This window comes from Melanaphis sacchari, unplaced genomic scaffold (genome assembly GCF_002803265.2).
Source record: "Melanaphis sacchari strain LSU unplaced genomic scaffold, SCAv2.0 Contig4_pilon_pilon, whole genome shotgun sequence".
Classification (NCBI taxonomy): domain Eukaryota; kingdom Metazoa; phylum Arthropoda; class Insecta; order Hemiptera; family Aphididae; genus Melanaphis; species Melanaphis sacchari.
This window is the reverse complement of record NW_020271335.1, coordinates 8,848,083-8,869,172: the sequence shown is the minus strand read 5'-3', so window position 1 is coordinate 8,869,172 and position 21,090 is coordinate 8,848,083. Positions and strand designations below refer to the sequence as shown.

Sequence of the window (21,090 nt, the reverse complement as noted above, 5' to 3'; positions counted from 1 at the left end):
GCTTACCATATTTAGTTGAATACATTGGCGACACTGTATAACGTGACAATCGTCCGGTTTACAACAACTGCTTAGCATCGTATCTCCCTTCCAACTCCCAAGTTTTTGCTCTCTCTCTGTCATTTCGGTCTTCTACATTTTGTGTACGTTTTCGTGGTTTTCACGTTTCGTGTGCGATCGAACCTTATTTATCGACCAAAACCATTTTTTAGTTCATCGCAAATTTAGGAATCGTAATACATTATGGGTAAGCAATATAACTTTTGTAAATATTTCGAAAATTAAAAAAAAAAAATTTTGACCATGTGGTTGTTACAATCAATAACTTGTCTTACGTAAATTGCTGTTAGTCTAATAATTGATAGATTATTTTTTATTAAACAATATCTAGATTGTATTGCCTAAATGACGCGATACATTTAAACAATTGATTTAAGAGATAAATTACGTTTGATTGTCTAAAAGTATTCAAATTCATTTATTCATAATGTAAATGTTTATTAAACTTGTAATTATATCAATATCATAGGTAAACCTCGTGGTATTCGTACGGCACGTAAACATGTGAATCATCGTCGTGTTCAAAAGTGGGCCGACAAAGACTACAAAAAAGCACATTTGGGAACAAGATGGAAGGCCAATCCTTTCGGAGGAGCTTCTCACGCTAAAGGAATTGTTTTAGAAAAAGTGTAAGTAATTTTCTGTGAGATTAATAAATTTATAATAAAACAGTGTATTAAAACAATTTTTTAAATTACAGTGGAGTTGAAGCTAAGCAGCCTAACTCTGCTATTCGTAAGTGTGTCCGAGTACAACTTATCAAGAATGGTAAGAAAATCACAGCTTTCGTACCCAGAGATGGTTGTTTAAATTATATTGAAGAAAATGACGAAGTATTGGTAGCTGGATTCGGTAGGAAAGGTCATGCTGTAGGAGATATTCCCGGTAATTTATATTAAATTCCTATTATTTTATGAATTACATAATTAAACTTTTTACTTTAATATATTATTTGGTTTACAGGGGTTCGTTTCAAGGTAGTCAAAGTAGCAAATGTTTCATTACTTGCTTTATACAAAGAAAAGAAGGAGAGACCAAGGTCTTAAAAACTTAATTTTGTGGATTTTTATTATTATGAATAAATAAAAACAATTTCTAAAAGTGATATTTTGTTTTACTGTAATATTTCATTTAAAGAATAACAATGGTTATTAATATCCTGTGACTATTCATTTAATTTATTGAATTATAATTTTCATAGTTACACATTTTTAAGTGATAGATTAAAATATTCTAATATAGTAGATTTCTGGTGTGGCTCGAGTTTTTACTTTTGACGGACTGTTGAATTTGAATCCAATAATACATCAATTCTGTGCTTAAATGGCGATAGCTTATTTTTTAATATTTATATTTTTAAAAATTTGAATTTCAAATCCTTAAAATAAATAATTATTGGTATTTTATTTACAAAAAAAAATGCAGTGATCAAATTTTGAATTATATTGTCAACATTATCACTTCATCTGCTAATTGAAAAGAAAATCTATATTTGATCAAGTTTTACTGAAATGTATTTCCCTTTTAAATTCTATTCCTTTACACTTTTTATTTTTCAAACTTGATAATCTGGTATTTACCAAAAGAATTGAATTAATCATGATTGATCTACACTAATTATTAAATGTGAAGCGAATTTTTTTATTATAGATTAAGTAGTACTCAAAAGTTACACTTGAAACTTCTGTAATATGCTATTTAAACTTTTAATAATTATCAAACTTAAACTTATAGTTCATAAAAAATTTTCAATTAACTTAGTTATTAAAAATGTATTCTTATTAATTTGTCATGTATTATTTTGATGTTATAACTTTGGGTAGGAATGTTTTATACTTTATAAAGAAGTAACACCTGTGTTACATTTGTCCTCATTCGTCTTCTTTTTTTATTTTTTACCATGATGGATAATAGAAATGGTTGATTGAACATTCACTGTATGTGCTGAATATGTCCTTAGTTTATTGTTTTTTAATTTGTGATTGTAAGTAAAAAAAAAAACTAGGTATTACTAAAAAAAGTTTTCACTTTTGTTAATTGGTAATTGAAAATATTATTTTAAAATACATTTAAAAATAAAATAATTTAGATTATTAAATGAATGTATTTTTTTTTAATATTACAATTCATAATACTAATTAGTGCCATGCCATTAAATAAATTTAAAATTTTATTAATAGGCTGTTTAGGTCTAATTTATTTTGACAATAATAATCGAATCTTAATTTGCTGTCAACAACAAATTTTTTTTTAACAATAAATGAATGAATATAAAAACCACTAAATATGCAATTATGTACTATTAAATTTTGTAGTAGGATTAGTAATAATATAATTAAAATTCGTAAATGATTTATAATTTATTTTTGTTTATTCAGTAAAAACTTTCAAATGTATGAACATTTTACTCAAGTAATAAACATTCAATGCTGTTATATGTCTAATGTTTGCATCATGCCATTTATATAGATATATTTTTGTTAAATATGTGTAATATTTGAATTATGAACTATTATAAGTTACATAACCAAAAATAAAAATATGAAATATTATTTTTATAAATTGTCTAAATTTTAGTGAGTACCTATTATTTATAACTTAATGAACTAAATATTAACCCCTTAAATGCACGACTTTTTTTATAACCAAATTCTTTTATCTAATTTTTAAGCGTAGAATCTTAAAATGATATTTAAAAAATTGTACAAGCCATATTTACTATGAAAAACAGATTTTAAACATGTTGCAAAATTACTATAGTGTGCAAATGACTTGAAAATATAAAATTTCATCAAACTTTATTTACCAAGATGAAATATAGAAAACAAATCAAAATTAACATAATAATTATCTAAATATAACTTTAACTTTACTAAACTTTATAAAATGTTAAAATAAAGAAATGGAATTTTATTTTTTAAATTTATTTGTTATGATATGATTGAAAACATGTATGTGATTTGTTATTGCACATTTTAAGCATTGGTTGTTTATAAAACCTTTGCAATTTGGATATTTACATCGCCCTCTCTTATTCATTCGAATTGGCCAATGATTTGTTTGATCTATTCTCACATCATCACATCCATTGAAGGTCTAAACGATTGATGCCTAGTGCTAGTTATTTTATTTTGCAGAGGTGTAGAGGGTCTTCCTTTTTACGGTCTTACTTCACTAATTTTACATAATGTGTAGTAAGCTCTTTTCTCCAACCAGCTAAAGTAAACTTGGGAGCAATATCTTAAGACTAGCTTTACAAATTCTTTTATATAGGATCCATGAATTCACCACTATCATTGTTTACAAATTGTAAAATATTCTCATATACCATTTTCGAGACTTAATTTTAATTTTGTACCTGCCTATGTGACTATCAAGTAAATCCACGCCACCCATATGATGGTTATACTCTTAAATTAAAAATGGGCAATGTACTCCTATTTGAGTTTTCATCTTTTTATCATAACGTTTTACAATAGAAATTGGATCTTTTCCACAATATGTGGATAAAAATGTGACCACTTTATTGTCGTTCCGTAAAACTATTGTTCTGTGGTAAAACTAAAGACAACGGTGCTGTTCCAAAGATGATACTTTATCAACTGATGTTCTTTTTAGGTACCTATTTTGCATATTTGTCATTTGGAAGTTAACAATTCTATTACACCGTACAGTTCCTAAAGCTTGATAATGTACCTTTTTGATACAAAAACTCAAACAAAAGTATACTAGTGTAATAATTATCACAATAAAGTTTATGGTTTTTATTTTGTGGTACATTTCTGGTAAGTCTGACTACCTATTACATTTGAACTTGCCTCCAAGTCTGGTTCATTTGGCAACCGAAATTGTTCCTAAATTTCTTGACCAATAAATACCTTAATTTATAAGAAAAACCATCATCATCTCTCAATACAAATAATTTATAGCCACACTTGTGTGGTTTGTCAGGAATATATTGTTTTAAATAACTTCTAGCTTTTGTTGCACAAAGCTGTTCGTCTACAGATAAATATTGATTACATTGAACACTTGAATATTTTGTATTTAAATGGTCTATAAGAGTTCTTACTTTATGTAATCTATCAAAATTAGGATTGTCTTTAGAGAGCATAGTGTCATTATTATTAAAATGTAGAAGCCGACGAGGCGACGAATAGTTTCATAGCGCCTTAGAGACATAACATCAACAATCTGAGAAAAATGAAGTTCAACACTTCAGTAGTCTCACACATTAGGTACACGGAAAACAGAAGCATATATAAAAATTCCAAGGTACTTTCTGAACTCAATCATTGATAAATTTATAGGTTTACTAACATTTTTTGAATGGAATATAACTCAGTTTACAATATTTTGCATAAGTTCTTCATTGAAAAAATAAGTGAAAAATTGTAAAGGTGTATCTAATTCTAATATATTGTCAGATAAAGGCATTTCTTTGAAAACTAAATTTTGATCAGATGTTATAAAACTACCATCTTTCCATTTTCAAATGCAAAAATTCTGAAGATTTTTTTGGAGGTTTATATGTCTATTTGGTAACATTTTGAGGCAATGTGTTATTTTTATTTCTCACTGATGATCTTTTTGAAATATTGGGGATATTTACATCTACATTGCAATTTGCAATCTAGGATGAATATATTAGTATTATCTTCTTTTACTATTTCTATAGGTAACTGTTCAATATCTAAATCTGGTATAATATTTTTAACTGGTAACTGTTCATTATTCGTGACTAACATAAAATGTTAATGAGTATGCAAAATAATACATTAATAATAAATTAGTAAATATATTAGTACCTTCTAAGTGTTCATCAAAATTTTTATCATAATATACAATTTTATCATATATAACTTTCTAAACCATTTTCCAAATCACTATTATCTAATTCATCTTCACTTAGATCATAGTTAACAGATAAAAGTTGTTCAATAGCATAATCATTCAAATCCATATTAACTGAATACATTAGAAAATAAACTATAAAATATAAATTGAAGCTTAATGAAAGTGGAAACCACAAATTACGAAATAAAATTGAAATCAAACGTTTCATTAAAAAAAATGAAAATTGAAATTTGGAAATATTGATAAAAGACTGCTAAGTGCCAAGTTCGATCGTTTTCATGATTACATGAAATTATTATTTTGTACTAAACTTTTTAAGTTTAATATTATAAAGATGATGTTTTTAATTTTATCAAGATCAACTGATAACATATCATATTTGTAAAGCGCTGAACCTGCCATAGATAAAATATTAAATTTATCTCAGAGATAAATAGTTATATCAAAAATGAAATAACAAATAAATATTATAGTTCATAATGTTTATATCTTAGAACATAAATGTCTCGAATTATTCATATTTAAATAAAAACCAAACATTAACATTTCATTGAATAAATTTTGTATTGAATATTTAGTTAAATAATTTTATTTAAAATTTTAACAAATTAATCCTTAAATAGTTAAAATATTATTTTTGAATGTGTTTCATATAATATAATGCCAAGCAGCGTGAATTCTTTCCGATCGACATCATCTTTAACATATTTGCCTTCACCAGTAACACAGCGGTTTGTAATCGTTCAATTGTTGCCTAACTAGCATAGATTAAATATTTATATTTAAAAATATTACAGAACATGTATGTCTGCTGCTGTAAAACGCTACCGCTACTTGCGGAAGTTAACAAATTTTAAGCAAATGGATTTTGAGTTTGCATTGTGGCAAATGACGTTTTTATTTATCAATCCACAGAAAGTGTATCGAAACTTTCAACACAGAAAAGGTAAGAATTCTATGTTCTGTTAATATTGTATCATTTAATTTTAACTTTTTTTTAGAAACTAAACTGCAATTTGCTCGTGATGACCCTGCATTCTTGGTGCTTTTAAGTGGATTACTATGTGGTAAACATTTTAATGTAACCTTTCTATGTATGTGTTTAATTTAACTTAATTTATTTCAGTTTCGTCAATAGCATTTACTTACGTTTTAAGACTTGGTTTCATTGAATTTTTAAAATTTCTATTGTATATTGTAACAGTTGACTGTTTGTTATCCGGTGTCATAATAAGTACAGTGTTATGGTATGTATTTTTAATAAATTCTATAATATGCAGAATAAATGCTATCCATTTAGAAATCAGAAATTAAATCAGTTACTTTTCTGTGTTTATACAAATCAACTAATATTAAAGTTATACTTAAATAAAATTTCTTTTTTAATTTTCTCCATATTTTAAAACTTTTCATTAATTGGTTTCCAATGTCTGGTTTACTTATCAAGTCTACTAATAATTAAATGGCCAAATAATTTGTGTATAGTGTTTTAATCACTATATAGTATATTTATTAAATATAATAATTTTTATTGGTCATTCTTTTGATTTGTGTTACACTTAACTTAAATTATTGAAAAGGGATACCAATAATCAAATATTAACCAAGTATACAAATTCATAGAAGTACAGCTTTAGATTCTTTAATACTTTTTCTTTATTGACAGCATATTGCATACAGATTAATAGTGTATAGTATACTTTTTATTATAATTTATAGGTTAGTAGCCAACAAATATTTAATTAAGTCCAACTACAAAGGGCAAGATGTTGAATGGGCTTATGCATTTGATATACATTTGAATGCTTTTGTACCAACATTAGTGATATCTCATATATTTCAATTGTTTTTTTATCACAGTATGTATAATTTTTTTTTAAATTAAATTTATATTTATGATGGGAAATTGTAAAAATAAGGTTGAAATCCACTAGTCTAATAAATTGTATTTAATCATCCTATACATAAGTATTTTCATATAAATATATATAATAACACAACAATAATATTATTATTACTCAACAGTAAATTATACCGTTTTATGTCTTAAACTCTTGATAAGGGACACTAAAGTTTAATTTATATATTTTTATTTTTATTGGTCAAATAGTATCTATTATCATTACATTAGGGTTCTTACTTGTTATAAGTTTAAAATGGGAAATTTTACAAACTGGAAGTATACCTATACAATGGTAAAATTTTTTTTTATATTGTCAGTTTTTAATATCATAATTATTAAATATATACAAATACAAATAGTTGATAGACAAAATTCTCAGAATACATTATTGATAGTGACTGTGATCACAGGTTTAATTATTGTGTTGGAAATTTTATTTTCTATAAAAATAATTAATTTTTATTTCCTTGATTGTAATATTGTTAGAAACTTCAAGTTAAAATTTTCTATATTATTTTTTAATGTTGACTTAATATTTTTCCAATCTTAACTTGAATTGATATAAAAGTTAATATTTCAAATCAGTGTATTTCAGTCCATTTCTAGCAACGAGTTATAACAAACATTTGCCATTATGTTCTATTAAATAATATTTAAAATTGTTCTATGAAAATATTAATTAATAACTTTTTTTTTTTCTTTAGTATTTCTCAGACACGATTGGTTTTTACCTTTATTTATTGGCAACACACTATGGCTTATAGCTATTGGTTATTATCTGTACATAACATTTTTAGGATACAGCTGTAAGTATTAAATATTTAGTAGGTATCTTTTAAGTTAAAAATGTACTTATGTAATATTTATAGAATATAGTACACTAATTTTTTATCTTTTCATCTTATTAATCCTCAAAATATATTTACTTTTAAAATATTTTATCATCTAATATTTATAACTAGTATATTCTTGTGCCATAAAATTATAGATAATAAAAAAAAAGTTATTGAAAAGTAAAAATTAAAATATTTATCACAAGTATAATTTGTATTATTTTAGAACATCTTTTAACACAAACTAGATATTATATTTTAACAGTTATTGTAGTGTTAGACATACCCTTAATATACATAAATAATTATGTTTGATTTATGTAAAAACAATTTTTTTTTCAGGTTTACCCATTTTACATAAAACAGAAGTATTATTAACTCCGTTTATTTTACTGTTTTTTTTATATATTTTATCTTTTGCAATAAATTGGAATATAAGCGACAATGTCATGTCCATATATAAATATAGAATTCTATAACACTCAAATATAATAATATGTATTATTTTTAATTCTATAAAAAAATGTATTTTTCCCAATTATATGTTTATAGAATATTTTATGTGTATATAATATATAATACATATTATGTCAACCTACTTATATAACATTTTTGTATAAATACATACTATTATTAATGTTTTATGATTTTATATATATGTACAAAATACCTAACCTTAACATTATTTTGGTAAATTTACAATTGTTACATTAATTATTCTTGTTGGATTTTTTTGAACTTTTTATAGCCTTAGCTTTTTCTTTTTGTTTCTCAGCAGTTGGTGAATTTCCAGTGAAAAATGAGGTTATCATTTCAGACATTTCAGGCATATCATGTTTTAAGTTGGTTAATTGTTCCATTTCCTATAAAATATTTTAACATAAAAATTAATATGTTTATCAACTGATGTAAGTTAACAAAAATTAAACCTTTTTAGTTTCTGGATCATTCATTAATTTTGGCAAAACTAATATTGCAAGAAGAGGCAACACCATTGTTAACACCTAAACATTACAAAGAGTATTTATTTAAATTAACTCAATATAGGTAACTGACGTCTGCTAAAATAGAAACGCTAAGATTTACCATTGAATTGAAAAGAAAATCTGTGACTTTCCATTGTTCTCTAGTATAAAAGTATTTGGCAGGCATATAGTTAACAAACTCCAATGGATAGGGCATCTGATGTACATGAGATGATTGAATGTAATTTACTTTTCGGGCGCGGTATTTGCCCTTCGAATTAATTTCCACTCTGATTGGTTCATAGACATAATTTGGATTGACTACTTCAACAATGTATGATCCTGATGGTACTTTAGAAATTAGAAAAGAACCATTTTTCCTGCAAAATGTACATATTATTTAATTTTATGCAATATTTTTTTTTGAATGAAATTAAAAAAATCACTAATTATGTAACTAATGGTTAGTATAATATATTTAAAATTGGCAGTGTATAAATTATAATATACTCGAGACATTTAAAATACAGTTCAAAATAAAATACGAGTATAGGTATAAAAAGGTAATAAATGATAAATTTGAACAAATTGAAAACATTTTAATGAAAGATAACAAATTTATTTCAAAAATAAACTTTATTACTGTGTTAAGTTTTTTACCTAAGAAAACCAATTGCTTCACCTCCTTTAAGTTGTATAACAGTTTCGGCCAACCAGGAAGTTGTTAAATTAGGCAGCATAACTGTACCTTCGATGTCATAAAGTTCTCGGTTCGATTCTGATTGTCCATTGATATTAGGCAAACTTACCAATATGATGGATAGCAAAACAATACAAATTCTCAATGAATTAAAAATCATATTTATTGAAGACTAGGTAAGTAAGGAACCAGAATTTTAATATTATTTATTGATTTAAATATAATATATATAGGTAAGCACTAAGAAGTACATTTATAAATTATAACATGTTAAAACATACAATTCATGTTATCTATCTGAGATAGTGAGATAAATAAGATATGCTGAATGTTATCACTTACAAAAGCGTTCAAAATTCAAAATAAGGAATGTCTTTGACTTTATTTCAAATATTTTCTTAACAATTCATGCCGGCAATGGAAATTAAAAATTAATATCACAAATGACACAAATGTATACGAAATTTTATGTTTAAAAAATGAAATATCAATTATTAATTATAAATTTTACTTTCAATATTTTTATTATTAAATATAATATTTAATTTAAAGTATATTGGATATTTTTATAGGTAGTGTTATAAAAGTATAAATTATTTTTATGTTTATTGTTCTTTGCTTAATATATACGTAGATTGATTACTTCAATTGTAGATATGAATGATGAAAATACAGATGCAAAATCCAAAGATTTGGATTTATGGATGGTAACTATAAAATTTTTTTATAGAAAATAAGAATTTAAATAAGTAAATATTATGTATTATTTGTATCTATAAAATGTGATTAATAATATTTGTAATTTGACCTTAATACTTAAGTCTATCTAAAACAAACTTAATTTTAAATAACTAAATACTACTTTAAAATAAAAATATAAATAATATTAGAAGTAATAAAAGTATTATACTCCCATTGTTATATTTCAAGTAGTAGTATATTTTAATATTATGCTAGATTATATATTAACGTTAAATTACTAATAAATATATTTTGATAACATAACATTTTAACAAGAATATTTATTCCAGATACGTCCATGTGAAATATATAATAATGAGTATAGTGAGTGTACTTCAATATCATCAAGATTACATCAGATGTTTGTTCATGGAAGTACAATAGATTGCAATTATTGGCACGAAGACTATACTAATTGTTTAAAATGGAAAAATTACAAAAATATTCAAGCAGCTGTAACTAGCTTTAAGGATATTATCCTTTACAAATTAGCATTTATAATAGTACTAACAATTTGTTACTTTTTAAGGAAACCTTGGTTAATAGTGAAAAGATGAGAAGAAGAAATCGATGGAAAACATTTTATGCTAATGATGTATGGAAAAATAGAACTAGTCCACCAGAAAATTGGAATGATCCATTACCAGATTACATAACCCAACGACAACAAAATTCAACATTAAAGGATTCATTTGATGAAACAAATAATAAATCATTTTGTTCAATAATGTAAAATTTGTATACAAATATTTTATTGTTATCTTATAATTTAGTAGTCATGAGGTTTTTATTTAGAAACCAATTTTGTTGGAAATAAAATAGTATTCTATTAATTATGTCATTTAAGGCACTTGAATATAGAATATAATTGTCTTTGTGAAATGTTTTTATGTAATTGTAATATTTTTTACATTATTTTGCTGTAAAAATTGTAGGTATTCTTACTATGACCATTCTGGTTTAAGAATGATATGAAATTGGTGTGTTTTATAGTCATGTTTATGAGTGTTGCTGGGTAAACTATAATATGTCAATACCTGGCAATTATTGTTCAAGTATAGATTGTTGCTTTTTTTTCGATTTACTGATCATAGAGGGAATTTGTATGGATATTGCTAACTTACTATTGCTTTGTTTATAAACACAAAATTCAAAATACAAAACCGGCATAGGGATGTACAAGTAGATTTCCCACTTAAATACCTTACAAAAATGTAATATTAATAATATAAAATAAATGCTTAAATGTTATTTGAATCAATAAAACTTTCCAGCTTTGTTTGAGTAACGAGCAATAATTATAGTCCCAGCAGAATATAATTTAAACATGAAAAAGTTAAGCTTTATCATAGACTTTAACAGTTGAACCTTAAAAGTTATATTTAAGTATCAAGTATATTTTTTATCAACTGCTTAAGAATAATTTAAGGATGTTTCAGTGGTATTTTATTATAGGGTGAGTAGTAAACACTTGTTTCCAAGCTTCAATTAAATATTTAATTTCACCAACATTTGGGGCTTATAGAATCTATACAAACATTAAGTTAGTGTGTATTTTTATTTTTTAAGGTTTTAAAAAAAACTACTTATGAGAAATCTGTTATTACATTTACAAACTTTGGGTTTAAAAATTAAATACTGTATATTTTTTTATATGAATAATTCGTAAATTTAATAGTTAGAAATGAAAATGAAAATGTAAAGAAATTTATATAAATAATATAAAATTAGAAAAAATTGATGTTATCGTTGTGGTGATAAACTACTATGCTGTAAATAAATAATGTTTATTATCAGGTTGGCTGTTATCAAACTGTTTTGTTTGAACATTTTAGTTAATAACCTAATACCTATTACTTATACTCTATAGTCTATAGCCGTGTTTCAAATTTATAAGTAAAAAAATAAAAGTATTTATTCAATTTTTGAAACAGTAATATTTAAATGTTGAAATACTTATCTGACACATACTATTGTCTACTATATTAAATGATATCTTAGTATTCTATTTTAATATTTATTTCCTAACATTAAATAGAAAGCAAATTTAAATGTTTGGATAACTTTACAAAATGGATACAAACACTACTAAATCGTACTGGAATGAAATTGTCTTAGCTTTTCCGATATTATCAGAAAATGATGAGGAGGTTAGTGTGAATGTAATGAAATGCAATTATTACAATTTAAAGTTTTGTTTGATTTAAATTGAGAAGTTCAACTACATTTTATTATGCTTACCTATTTAGTTAATGTCTAGAATCTTTTAATAGTATTAATGTACTATGATAAATCTTAATAAACAATTATGAACTTTATGTTATAATACTGGGCTTATTTATTTTACAGTGTACTGAACAATGCGATGATGAACAATTTCTTGAGATAAAAAAAATTATTGTAGAAAATAAACTCATAAGTTTTGTTCATGGAATGGTAATGCATGCAATCAAACAAGATTTGATGTCCAAAATTAATGATTTTTGGCTTTATTTTATTCCTAATGATGTTATCGAATTATGTAATCATTCACCACATGATGATGTATCTGAAGAATATATTGGTTTTGTAAAATTTAAATATGCAATCGATGAATTATTTAATTTAGCCCAATCATATATTGAAACAATAAATCGTCTACAGATGTTATTTGAAAGTAATAGAATAAATTTGTTAAAAAATTTGAATGCTCAAATTTGTGCTCTATTACATTCTCAACTCCCTAGCGATTATAATACAATAATTTATCAATTTTATACAGTTGCACTAAAAGTTTTTACCAAAGATGATATTATTGGAGGTATGTTACTCTTAATATGTGTTCTAAAATATTTTAAGATATTAAATCTATTATTTTATAGTTTTGTGTATAAATTACTATAAATTGATTTAATTATTTAAATGGATATATTTTTAATTTATTATTTGGAGTTATGAAATATTTACTATTTTTTGAAATATTTTTAGATAAAAAAAATACATCTAAAGAAGGTGCATTTCATTGTAATGGTTGCGGTCATGATTTAACTGCTTGTAGATGTGATGATATACTGGAATCATTCCATTTAACTAACTGGTAAATATGGTATTACATACAATATGTTCATGCTAAGAGTTACCAATAATCATTTTAGTTAAATGACCTTATATTGAAATAAGGTTTGCAGGGAGTGCCAAAATATATGTTTTCAAACTAATTTCAAATGTATGACCCTTTCAGTATGTGTGTGCACATACTGCTTACTTTTTTTATTGGAATCACTATTATTTTTTTACAAATTCAAAAAGAGTATTTTTTTTTTAAACAATTTACTAAAAACAAGTATATAACAAATATTATGATACGTAACATATTTAATTACAAACTTAACCGTTTATTAAATTATAATAATTTTTTTCTTAAAATTAAATAAATGTTAATTGTTATCATATTAAATTATGTTATAGACTTTAAACTTCATTATTATGACATGTGTTTATTGTAGAAATTTGTATGCGGTATGAAACTATAGTATAATTTTGTACCATTAAATAGCTTATATAGTAGTATATTTATACAGATTAATAAATACTACTAAATGTGTGTATCGTTTTAATATAAGTATAATAAATTATGATATTATCAGTTATGATTTTGTAAGTTAAACATTTAAAATATATATTAAAAAATCTAATAAATTTCTTAAAACTTTAAATTACTATTAATTTTTAATAATTGGTGTATGTAGAAAAAATTAATCATGTTTAAATAAATATTTTTGTATTGTTTATTTATTATGTTAAAAAAAAAAGATGGGTATAAATAAAGTAACATGTTATATATTACTAATAATGTAATTATGGATATTTCATTTGAATGTTTTTCGAGATTAATTATTTTATAATGAATTTCATTTTTTGACAGGCAATTAATCACAATTGGTATTTTAGAACCATTAGCTGGTGATGTGATAATGGATTTAATACATCAAAAAATTGAAACAGAAGTTCAAGAAATAACTAAAGAAAATTTTGGAGAACACCACATATCAGCTTTAGAAACAGTAATGATTATTTTTATATATTGTATTGTGTTATCTGAATGTGCTTATTTATTTTAGTGGATAGATACAAATGTTTATAACTGGATGAAATATATATACAAACCAAAATGTAGCATGGCTACAATTATAGAAGATACTAATTTAGCAGTATTTATGAGGAAACTTAAACACTTACTTTATGAATCATATACTAGAACAAGGATTGATCAATTATTTAATATCATAATTGGTAAACTACTTTATATTTAATATTAAAATGAATAATTTCAAACATATTTTAATATTTGTAGAGTACCCAGATTCCGAACCAGCCGTAATTGACTTATCATCGACATTACAAAAGACTGATTTTAAAGCTGAACTGTGTAAAAAATTACAAAATGCTTTACATAATAGATTGTTACATCCAGCTGTGAATACCATTGATATTATAACTGCTTATACTGCTGCAATTAAAGTACTAAGAAAAATTGATCCTTGTGGAGCACTTTTACAAGAAGTTACTCAGCCGATACGGTAAAAAAAACTAATCATTATTTTTCTAGTGAGTGCACTATTAACTAAAAAAAGAGTAGCGTTAATTTTACAACAATCCTAACATGTTTTGATAATCATATACTTGTCAAATATTAATACATTAATTATTGTTTCATTAATCTGAATTTATTAATACATATTAATACTGGCAGTAATAAAATAAACAATATGTTGTACCTAACATACAAACCTTAAACACTTGGAGTACCTCATGGACGTATCCATATTTTTTTTCTCTCTTGCATAAAAAAAAATAAACTTCAAAAACAGTCTAAAATATAGGTAATAACATTTTTGATGAACACCCATAAGCACCAATAAGATAGAAATTAAATATAAGAAAAAATGAAAGTACAAAAATGGTGTATTGTTTACAACAGCATGTTGCTAGCTGAAAGGTTAATTTTATATTTTTATTCATTATAATTTTTACACAAATTATATTATAGAGCTTATTTACGAAGTCGAAAGGATACAGTTCGATGTGTAATGACTACTCTTACAGAAGAAGGTCACTATCTCACTGATGAACTAGTGAGAAATGAAAATGTTTTAGATGAAGATGATGTTTGTGAAGAAGAAAGTATGGCAGAATGGGCTAAATGGATGCCAGATCCGGTAGACGCTAATCCATGTAAGTTTTTTATTTGTTTTAATAAATACACTTTATTAATTCATTATTTTTAGCTAAATCATCTAAACGTTTTCGCAATTCGGATACTGTATCGATGCTTGTCGATATTTATGGTACAAGAGAATTATTTGTTAATGAATACAGAGCTTTATTGGCTGATCGCCTACTTACACAGTTTATGGACAATATAGGCGATGAGATAAGATATTTAGAGTTATTAAAATTGAGGCAAGTTTTAATTATATTTAAAAATATAAATCTTATAAAAATTAATAAATGTATATATTTATACTTTATAGATTTGGAGATTCATTGTTGCATTCATGTTCTGTAATGTTAAAAGATGTATATGACTCAAAACGTATTAATCACCATTTATATTCTGATCCAACTTCAAATTTATCATCTAATAATTTAAATAATAAACTTGAATTTCCAGTTAGAGCTATTATTGTATCTAATCAATTTTGGCCTAATTTCAAAGATAATTTTAATGTAGAGTTACCTTCAGTTATTCAAGAACACTTGGATAACTATACAAAAGCATTTGAATCATTTAAGGTTAGTACAATTGATAACGTTTCACATGATTAGCTATACTAGTCAGGAGATAATCATGATATATTATTACAAAAATCTAAAACTAATCAAAGTAAATTTAAAATATTTTTCATAGGGTAATAGAACTTTAAATTGGAAACCCAATCTTGGAATTATTAATATAGATTTAGAGTTAAAAGATAAAACATTAAATTTTACTGTTTCGCCAATTCATGCTACAATTATATGGCATTTTCAAGAGCAAGGTATGTTAAGTAACATTTATTTAAATTAATTTAATAATAAATAGATTGATCATCCATTAACAAAAATAATATAGAGTAATTTATTTGTTTTTCAAGTGGTGAGATGAACCCTATTATAATAAATAATAATAATATGGGTAGAGATTTAGCAACTCTACGTCTTGTAGTATCACACTAGTGGTATAATTGTTCATCAATAGATATTTTAACCGACTATATTGCCAATATTCATTTGACATGAATACATGATCTATACTTTTATAATGACAACAATTCTCTATATTTTAAAAATAATAATATTACTGCTCAATAATTAAATTTTAATATATATATATATACAACATAAGGAATATTCAAGTACTTGAATTTTAAACATGATTATAACCAACTAAAATTTATAATGAATATGTATTGATAATAAAAAACATATAAATAATCAAGATAAATTCTCACTACACAAACAATAAAGTATACATTTAAAACTATCAATGGGTTACCTACTTTTTTTTTAAAATTAATATAATAATAAGATAATTAAAACAAAAATTAACCTAAATAATTTTTTTTAGAGGAATGGACCATTAATGACTTAAGTATAAAAATGCGTGTACCAGCAACGACCTTAAGACGTCGGATAGGATTCTGGCAAAACCAAGTAATATTTTCACCATAATAATCATTAATGAGTTTTTAATTTAAATAATTTGTGTAGGGTTTGTTAAGAGAGAAATCTTTTGACACCTTTACTTTCGTAGAAGATGGTATTCCAACTACAAGCATATCAGGAAAAGGTAATCGCACTAGTTTTGTTGGTCGTAATTCTGAATTTGTTTATGGTGATGATGATGATGAAATGGAAAGTGCTGTGGCATCTGCTCAAGATCAAAGAGAAGAAGAATTACAGGTACTTTTATTTAAAAACATAAATATATTGGTTAATGTTAAATGTATAGAGATTTTTGTAGTTGGATTAATAAAAATTATTATATTTTTTCTATATAATATATATTGATTATTTTATGAATATAGGTGTTTTGGTCATATATTGTGGGTATGTTGACAAATCTGGATTCTTTGCCATTAGATAGAATTCATCAAATGTTGAAAATGTTTGCTACTCAAGGAACTGGTGTAGATTGTAGCCTTACACAACTTCGTCTTTTCCTCGATGAAAAAGTTAAACAACATCTTTTGATTTTTACAGGAGGTCGATATAAACTATCTAAATAATATAATTTTTGTGTTAAGTCTATTTATCATTAATAAAATTAAAACCTTCTTATTTTAAAAAAGTTGTTTTATTTTTTGAATAAGGTTTTCAATTATTGATATATGATATATACTATAAATATTAACTACTCATTAACATGATTGAATTAACTGGAGGAAATATAATTATTGTGAAACTGATGATTGTGATGATCCATTGATATATTAGTGTCAGAGATGGTAATTTATATTATAGTAATTTTAGTTATACAAATTCATTAATCAGGTTTTACATATGCCATGTGTAAATGATTATACATTTTATCAATTAAATTATTATGATCTATTTTGATACAGGTACATAAAATGTACACAGTAAATTTGTCTCTGGTAGTAAAATCTACCAGAGTTGTTTACTTGTGTTAGTCTATAACTGTTGGTATTTTCTCATTAATTAGATTTTAAAAATGTAATCATTATAAATTTAAATGCATAATCTATAGACATATACTATGTAAATATAGCTTTGTATAATTGTATTATGTCCATCATGGCTATAATAGCTATTATTCAAATAATGATCCTAGTTATATTCTGTCATCTTTACTAATGTGTGTGACAAATTATTGTCAAGAGTGAATCTGGCGTGTGTTTTAAGGGTAAAATTTAAATTTTAAATAATAAGTTTATGTAAAATATAAGTTATAAAACACGGACTTGGGACTATGGTAAGTACATCAATATCATAGACAACTACAATAATTCTTTAATCGAATATTCGTTTTTTCAAAATGTATTAATGTTTTTGTAAATACTTTACATAATTTTCAGTCAGTCGAAATAAAACATTTTTATCGTTATAATTTTTTTTACATGATTACATACTGGCGCATATATTTTTCATTTTACGTTTTTAAATAGAATTTTTTCAGAAATTTAAATATACAAAAACCGAAATAGTAAAGGAAACATCATCTATAAGACTGTGAGTGGACAATCGCCAATAGACATAGGAGACAGGAGTGTCCGAGTGTATAGTGTATACATCATCCATAGATAATATATTATCTATGACATCTCTTGTCTTCCTGTCTCCTGATAAATACACCTTGAAAATGTGTTTTTAACTGATAAATTCTATAGTGATATTGTGATAACAACATTGATCCTATTTAGAATTTTTGATTTAGTACTGATACTGCGCGAGCGCGGATTTAAAAATTAAATTTATATTCTGGTTTCTTGAATACTGCAGTACCTTCTTACATATTATATTAATAGCTGTTTTAATAATTTTTGAAATTTTTATTTTACAAATGCACTATTAACTTTTAAATGTTATTTTGTCTACAAATTTAAAATGAATAAAATTAATTTGACCAACATTACAAATAATGAAATATTTACTTATTCAACTATTTTGATTAAAGGATCTGTCAACATACACAACGAATCAAGTATAATACTTAAACATTACTCAAACAATGGTAAACAACTGGCAGAATCTCACTGGGCGGTTATTAAAAATAAATTTAAAATAATAATAGAATTAAAAATTGGCGATAATATGTTGGTTTTTAAAATCGGCAATGAAGTCTTAAACACAAAATTAGTATACAAACAAAGAGTTACTAACTATACTGTGTGTCCAGTTTATATAATTTGTGCTGATCATGATGGTAGATTTCAGGTAAATTCCTGGCTTTAATGAATACGATCCAAATTAATAATTTAACTAAATACCTATTTATCTAAAATTACTCATATATATTTAAAATTAATTATAAATGTCTTAGTTATCTATAGAAGTATTTATTTTTTTTTTTAATTTTAGGCCCCTGTAAATCATGATAATTCTGTTCAAAACGCTTGCAATAAAATAACATTATGCTCCAAATTAATTCAAATGTTGACAGCTGAAAAAATGTATGAAAAAGGTTTTGGAAAGAAAACATTTCAAGTTGAAAAAGAATGTCGAATAATTAAAAGCTCCTTGACAAGACGTACAGTATTTAACATGCATCCTGAAAAATTATGGGAGTATATAGCTAGAGAGTTGACTAATGGCCAAAATTCTAAAACTAGAAAATATTTAGCCTTCCTATCATGTACCTATTGGGATGGACAGAATTTACATGGGCATGTTGCTCTGGGTGGTGGTGGACTGGCATTATTTGGAACAGGTTGTCTCTACACTTGGCCTAGTAAGTTAGAGGAAGTTTTACCATGTTTCATGAACATGGCAAAAGTCGATACTGGCACATTATTGGATGACAGCTGCTTCAGGTAGTTTGAATTGTAGTGTTTATGTTATTTATTTTTTTTATTGTAAAGGAAAATTTAAATTAATTATTTTATAGAGGAAATTTTGGTGGATGCTTTAGCACAACCTTAGGTTCTGTATGGCATGAATTGGGACATACATTTGATTTAGGCCATTCAAAATATGGCATAATGGGAAGAGGATTTGATAATGTTCATTTGATTTTTACACTGGACAATAAAAATATTGCTCAAGAAATAAAGCCAGCTAATAAAGGATATATAATATGTATTGAAAATTACTCAAACACTATTAATATGAAGGATGATATGTCTAATAATAACAATACAAATGGAAATGAAGCAATAGATGAGTATGATTCAAAACACATAATTTGTTGGTCTATGGGATGTGCATCAATACTTTCCTTTCATAAGTATATTTTTTTGCTATAAACCCAGGTACTATTATAATTTTAATTGGGTCTTAATTACTATTTTAGATGGTTTAATGATTTTAAAGAAGAAAATAACAATGAAAACACTATTGATTATGTAACTAAAAGGTTATTTAATTTAATTTTACAGATATTTAAAAATAAAATAAATTATACTAATACGTTATATTTATAGAAATTTATTGACTTCAAGAAATGGCTTAAGAGTGGTTCAATTAAGAAGAGAGGATGGGCTTGTCATGCATTCGTGGGAATTTGTTAAAAATAATAACAAACGTACATTTATTCTTCCAGTACAGTTAGCAAATAAAGGTATAACTATTGTTGCTGAAGATTCTAATGGAAATATCTTAAAACATTTACTTTAATTTACATTACATTTTGAGAATAAGTATTTATTAATACCTTAAAAACATTGTTTTAAATTTAGTAGTATAAATTACTTTTTGATTGATTTTTAAAATTTAAATTCCTGTCTGAAAATTATTTTTAAACTATTTTATCATACTAATATTTTATAATTATAGTAATTAATTTACTTTAGGCTATATATTTTGTGCCATTATACAACTTTATATTTATTTGTGTCATAAATTAAACAATTTAAAATAACTTCCTATGAACAAATGTTAAACACAATTAAATTTTATAAATTATATTTTTATGATTAAGTTAGATTAGAAGTTTAAAAATTAGTTTACCAAGATCTCAGTAATTTAGATTGCTTGTATAAATAAAAAAAATAATGTATTTATGTATGTTTATAATATAAATGTTCAGGGCTTGAAACTGTGTATGCGATTAAAATTAAGTTTGCTCTAAAAAAAAAAACCTAAATAATTAGTGAATAAGCATTTATGAGTAAAAAATTTTCAATATGTGTAATTATTTGAAGCTTCTTTAAGATATGTAAAATAATACATTTTTCTTATATAGATATTTTTTAAATATTTTTGGACCTTAACTAATATATCATTATCTGTAAAAAGTAGATACAGATATACAATTATATCAAAATAATTATTATAAAACAATAAAGTGGTTATAATGTAGAAATTAGATTATTAAATTTTCATTTGAAA

At 24.4% G+C, this 21,090-nt stretch overlaps 6 protein-coding genes across 7 annotated transcripts; 5 read left to right on the top strand and 1 right to left on the bottom strand.

Annotated features, from left to right (window-relative positions):
* Positions 1–99: 99 nt before the first annotated feature.
* LOC112599243 (40S ribosomal protein S23) lies at positions 100–1,167 on the top strand. Its single transcript, XM_025346062.1, has 4 exons — positions 100–247; positions 530–689; positions 761–945; positions 1,024–1,167. Exons 1-4 carry the CDS (start codon positions 244–246, stop codon positions 1,104–1,106), a joined length of 432 nt encoding a protein of 143 aa, XP_025201847.1. The 5' UTR covers positions 100–243; the 3' UTR covers positions 1,107–1,167.
* Positions 1,168–5,504: 4,337 nt separating this feature from the next.
* LOC112599241 (protein unc-50 homolog A) lies at positions 5,505–8,161 on the top strand. Its single transcript, XM_025346060.1, has 7 exons — positions 5,505–5,648; positions 5,715–5,863; positions 5,919–5,984; positions 6,044–6,164; positions 6,637–6,776; positions 7,525–7,626; positions 7,996–8,161. The coding sequence occupies exons 1-7, from the start codon at positions 5,578–5,580 to the stop codon at positions 8,130–8,132; spliced, it is 786 nt and encodes a 261-aa protein (XP_025201845.1). The 5' UTR covers positions 5,505–5,577; the 3' UTR covers positions 8,133–8,161.
* A 185-nt stretch (positions 8,162–8,346) lies between these two features.
* Positions 8,347–9,578, bottom strand: LOC112599027 (ER membrane protein complex subunit 7 homolog). Its single transcript, XM_025345731.1, has 4 exons — positions 9,279–9,578; positions 8,740–8,998; positions 8,583–8,657; positions 8,347–8,516 (listed from the first exon to the last, which is right to left on the bottom strand). The coding sequence occupies exons 1-4, from the start codon at positions 9,476–9,478 to the stop codon at positions 8,364–8,366; spliced, it is 687 nt and encodes a 228-aa protein (XP_025201516.1). The 5' UTR covers positions 9,479–9,578; the 3' UTR covers positions 8,347–8,363.
* Positions 9,579–9,858: 280 nt separating this feature from the next.
* On the top strand, positions 9,859–10,832 carry LOC112599050 (UPF0545 protein C22orf39 homolog). The gene is made up of 3 exons (XM_025345764.1): positions 9,859–10,025; positions 10,350–10,514; positions 10,589–10,832. The coding sequence occupies exons 1-3, from the start codon at positions 9,975–9,977 to the stop codon at positions 10,790–10,792; spliced, it is 420 nt and encodes a 139-aa protein (XP_025201549.1). The 5' UTR covers positions 9,859–9,974; the 3' UTR covers positions 10,793–10,832.
* A 1,110-nt stretch (positions 10,833–11,942) lies between these two features.
* LOC112598763 (anaphase-promoting complex subunit 2) lies at positions 11,943–17,342 on the top strand. The gene is made up of 13 exons (XM_025345361.1): positions 11,943–12,209; positions 12,409–12,859; positions 13,027–13,135; positions 13,964–14,102; positions 14,160–14,331; positions 14,393–14,618; positions 15,089–15,273; positions 15,327–15,501; positions 15,573–15,834; positions 15,950–16,079; positions 16,649–16,734; positions 16,792–16,983; positions 17,109–17,342. Exons 1-13 carry the CDS (start codon positions 12,132–12,134, stop codon positions 17,307–17,309), a joined length of 2,406 nt encoding a protein of 801 aa, XP_025201146.1. The 5' UTR covers positions 11,943–12,131; the 3' UTR covers positions 17,310–17,342.
* A 1,282-nt stretch (positions 17,343–18,624) lies between these two features.
* Positions 18,625–20,400, top strand: LOC112598976 (putative zinc metalloproteinase C607.06c). Of its 2 annotated transcripts, XM_025345658.1 has the most exons (5): positions 18,649–18,978; positions 19,123–19,574; positions 19,649–19,987; positions 20,054–20,116; positions 20,184–20,400. In XM_025345658.1, the coding sequence occupies exons 1-5, from the start codon at positions 18,649–18,651 to the stop codon at positions 20,374–20,376; spliced, it is 1,377 nt and encodes a 458-aa protein (XP_025201443.1). In that variant the 3' UTR covers positions 20,377–20,400. The 2 variants fall into 2 exon arrangements, with proteins under 2 accessions (XP_025201444.1, XP_025201443.1); XM_025345659.1 differs by lacking the exon at positions 20,054–20,116 and having other exon boundaries at positions 18,625–18,978; positions 19,649–20,012; positions 20,184–20,261.
* The last annotated feature ends 690 nt before the right edge of the window (positions 20,401–21,090 follow it).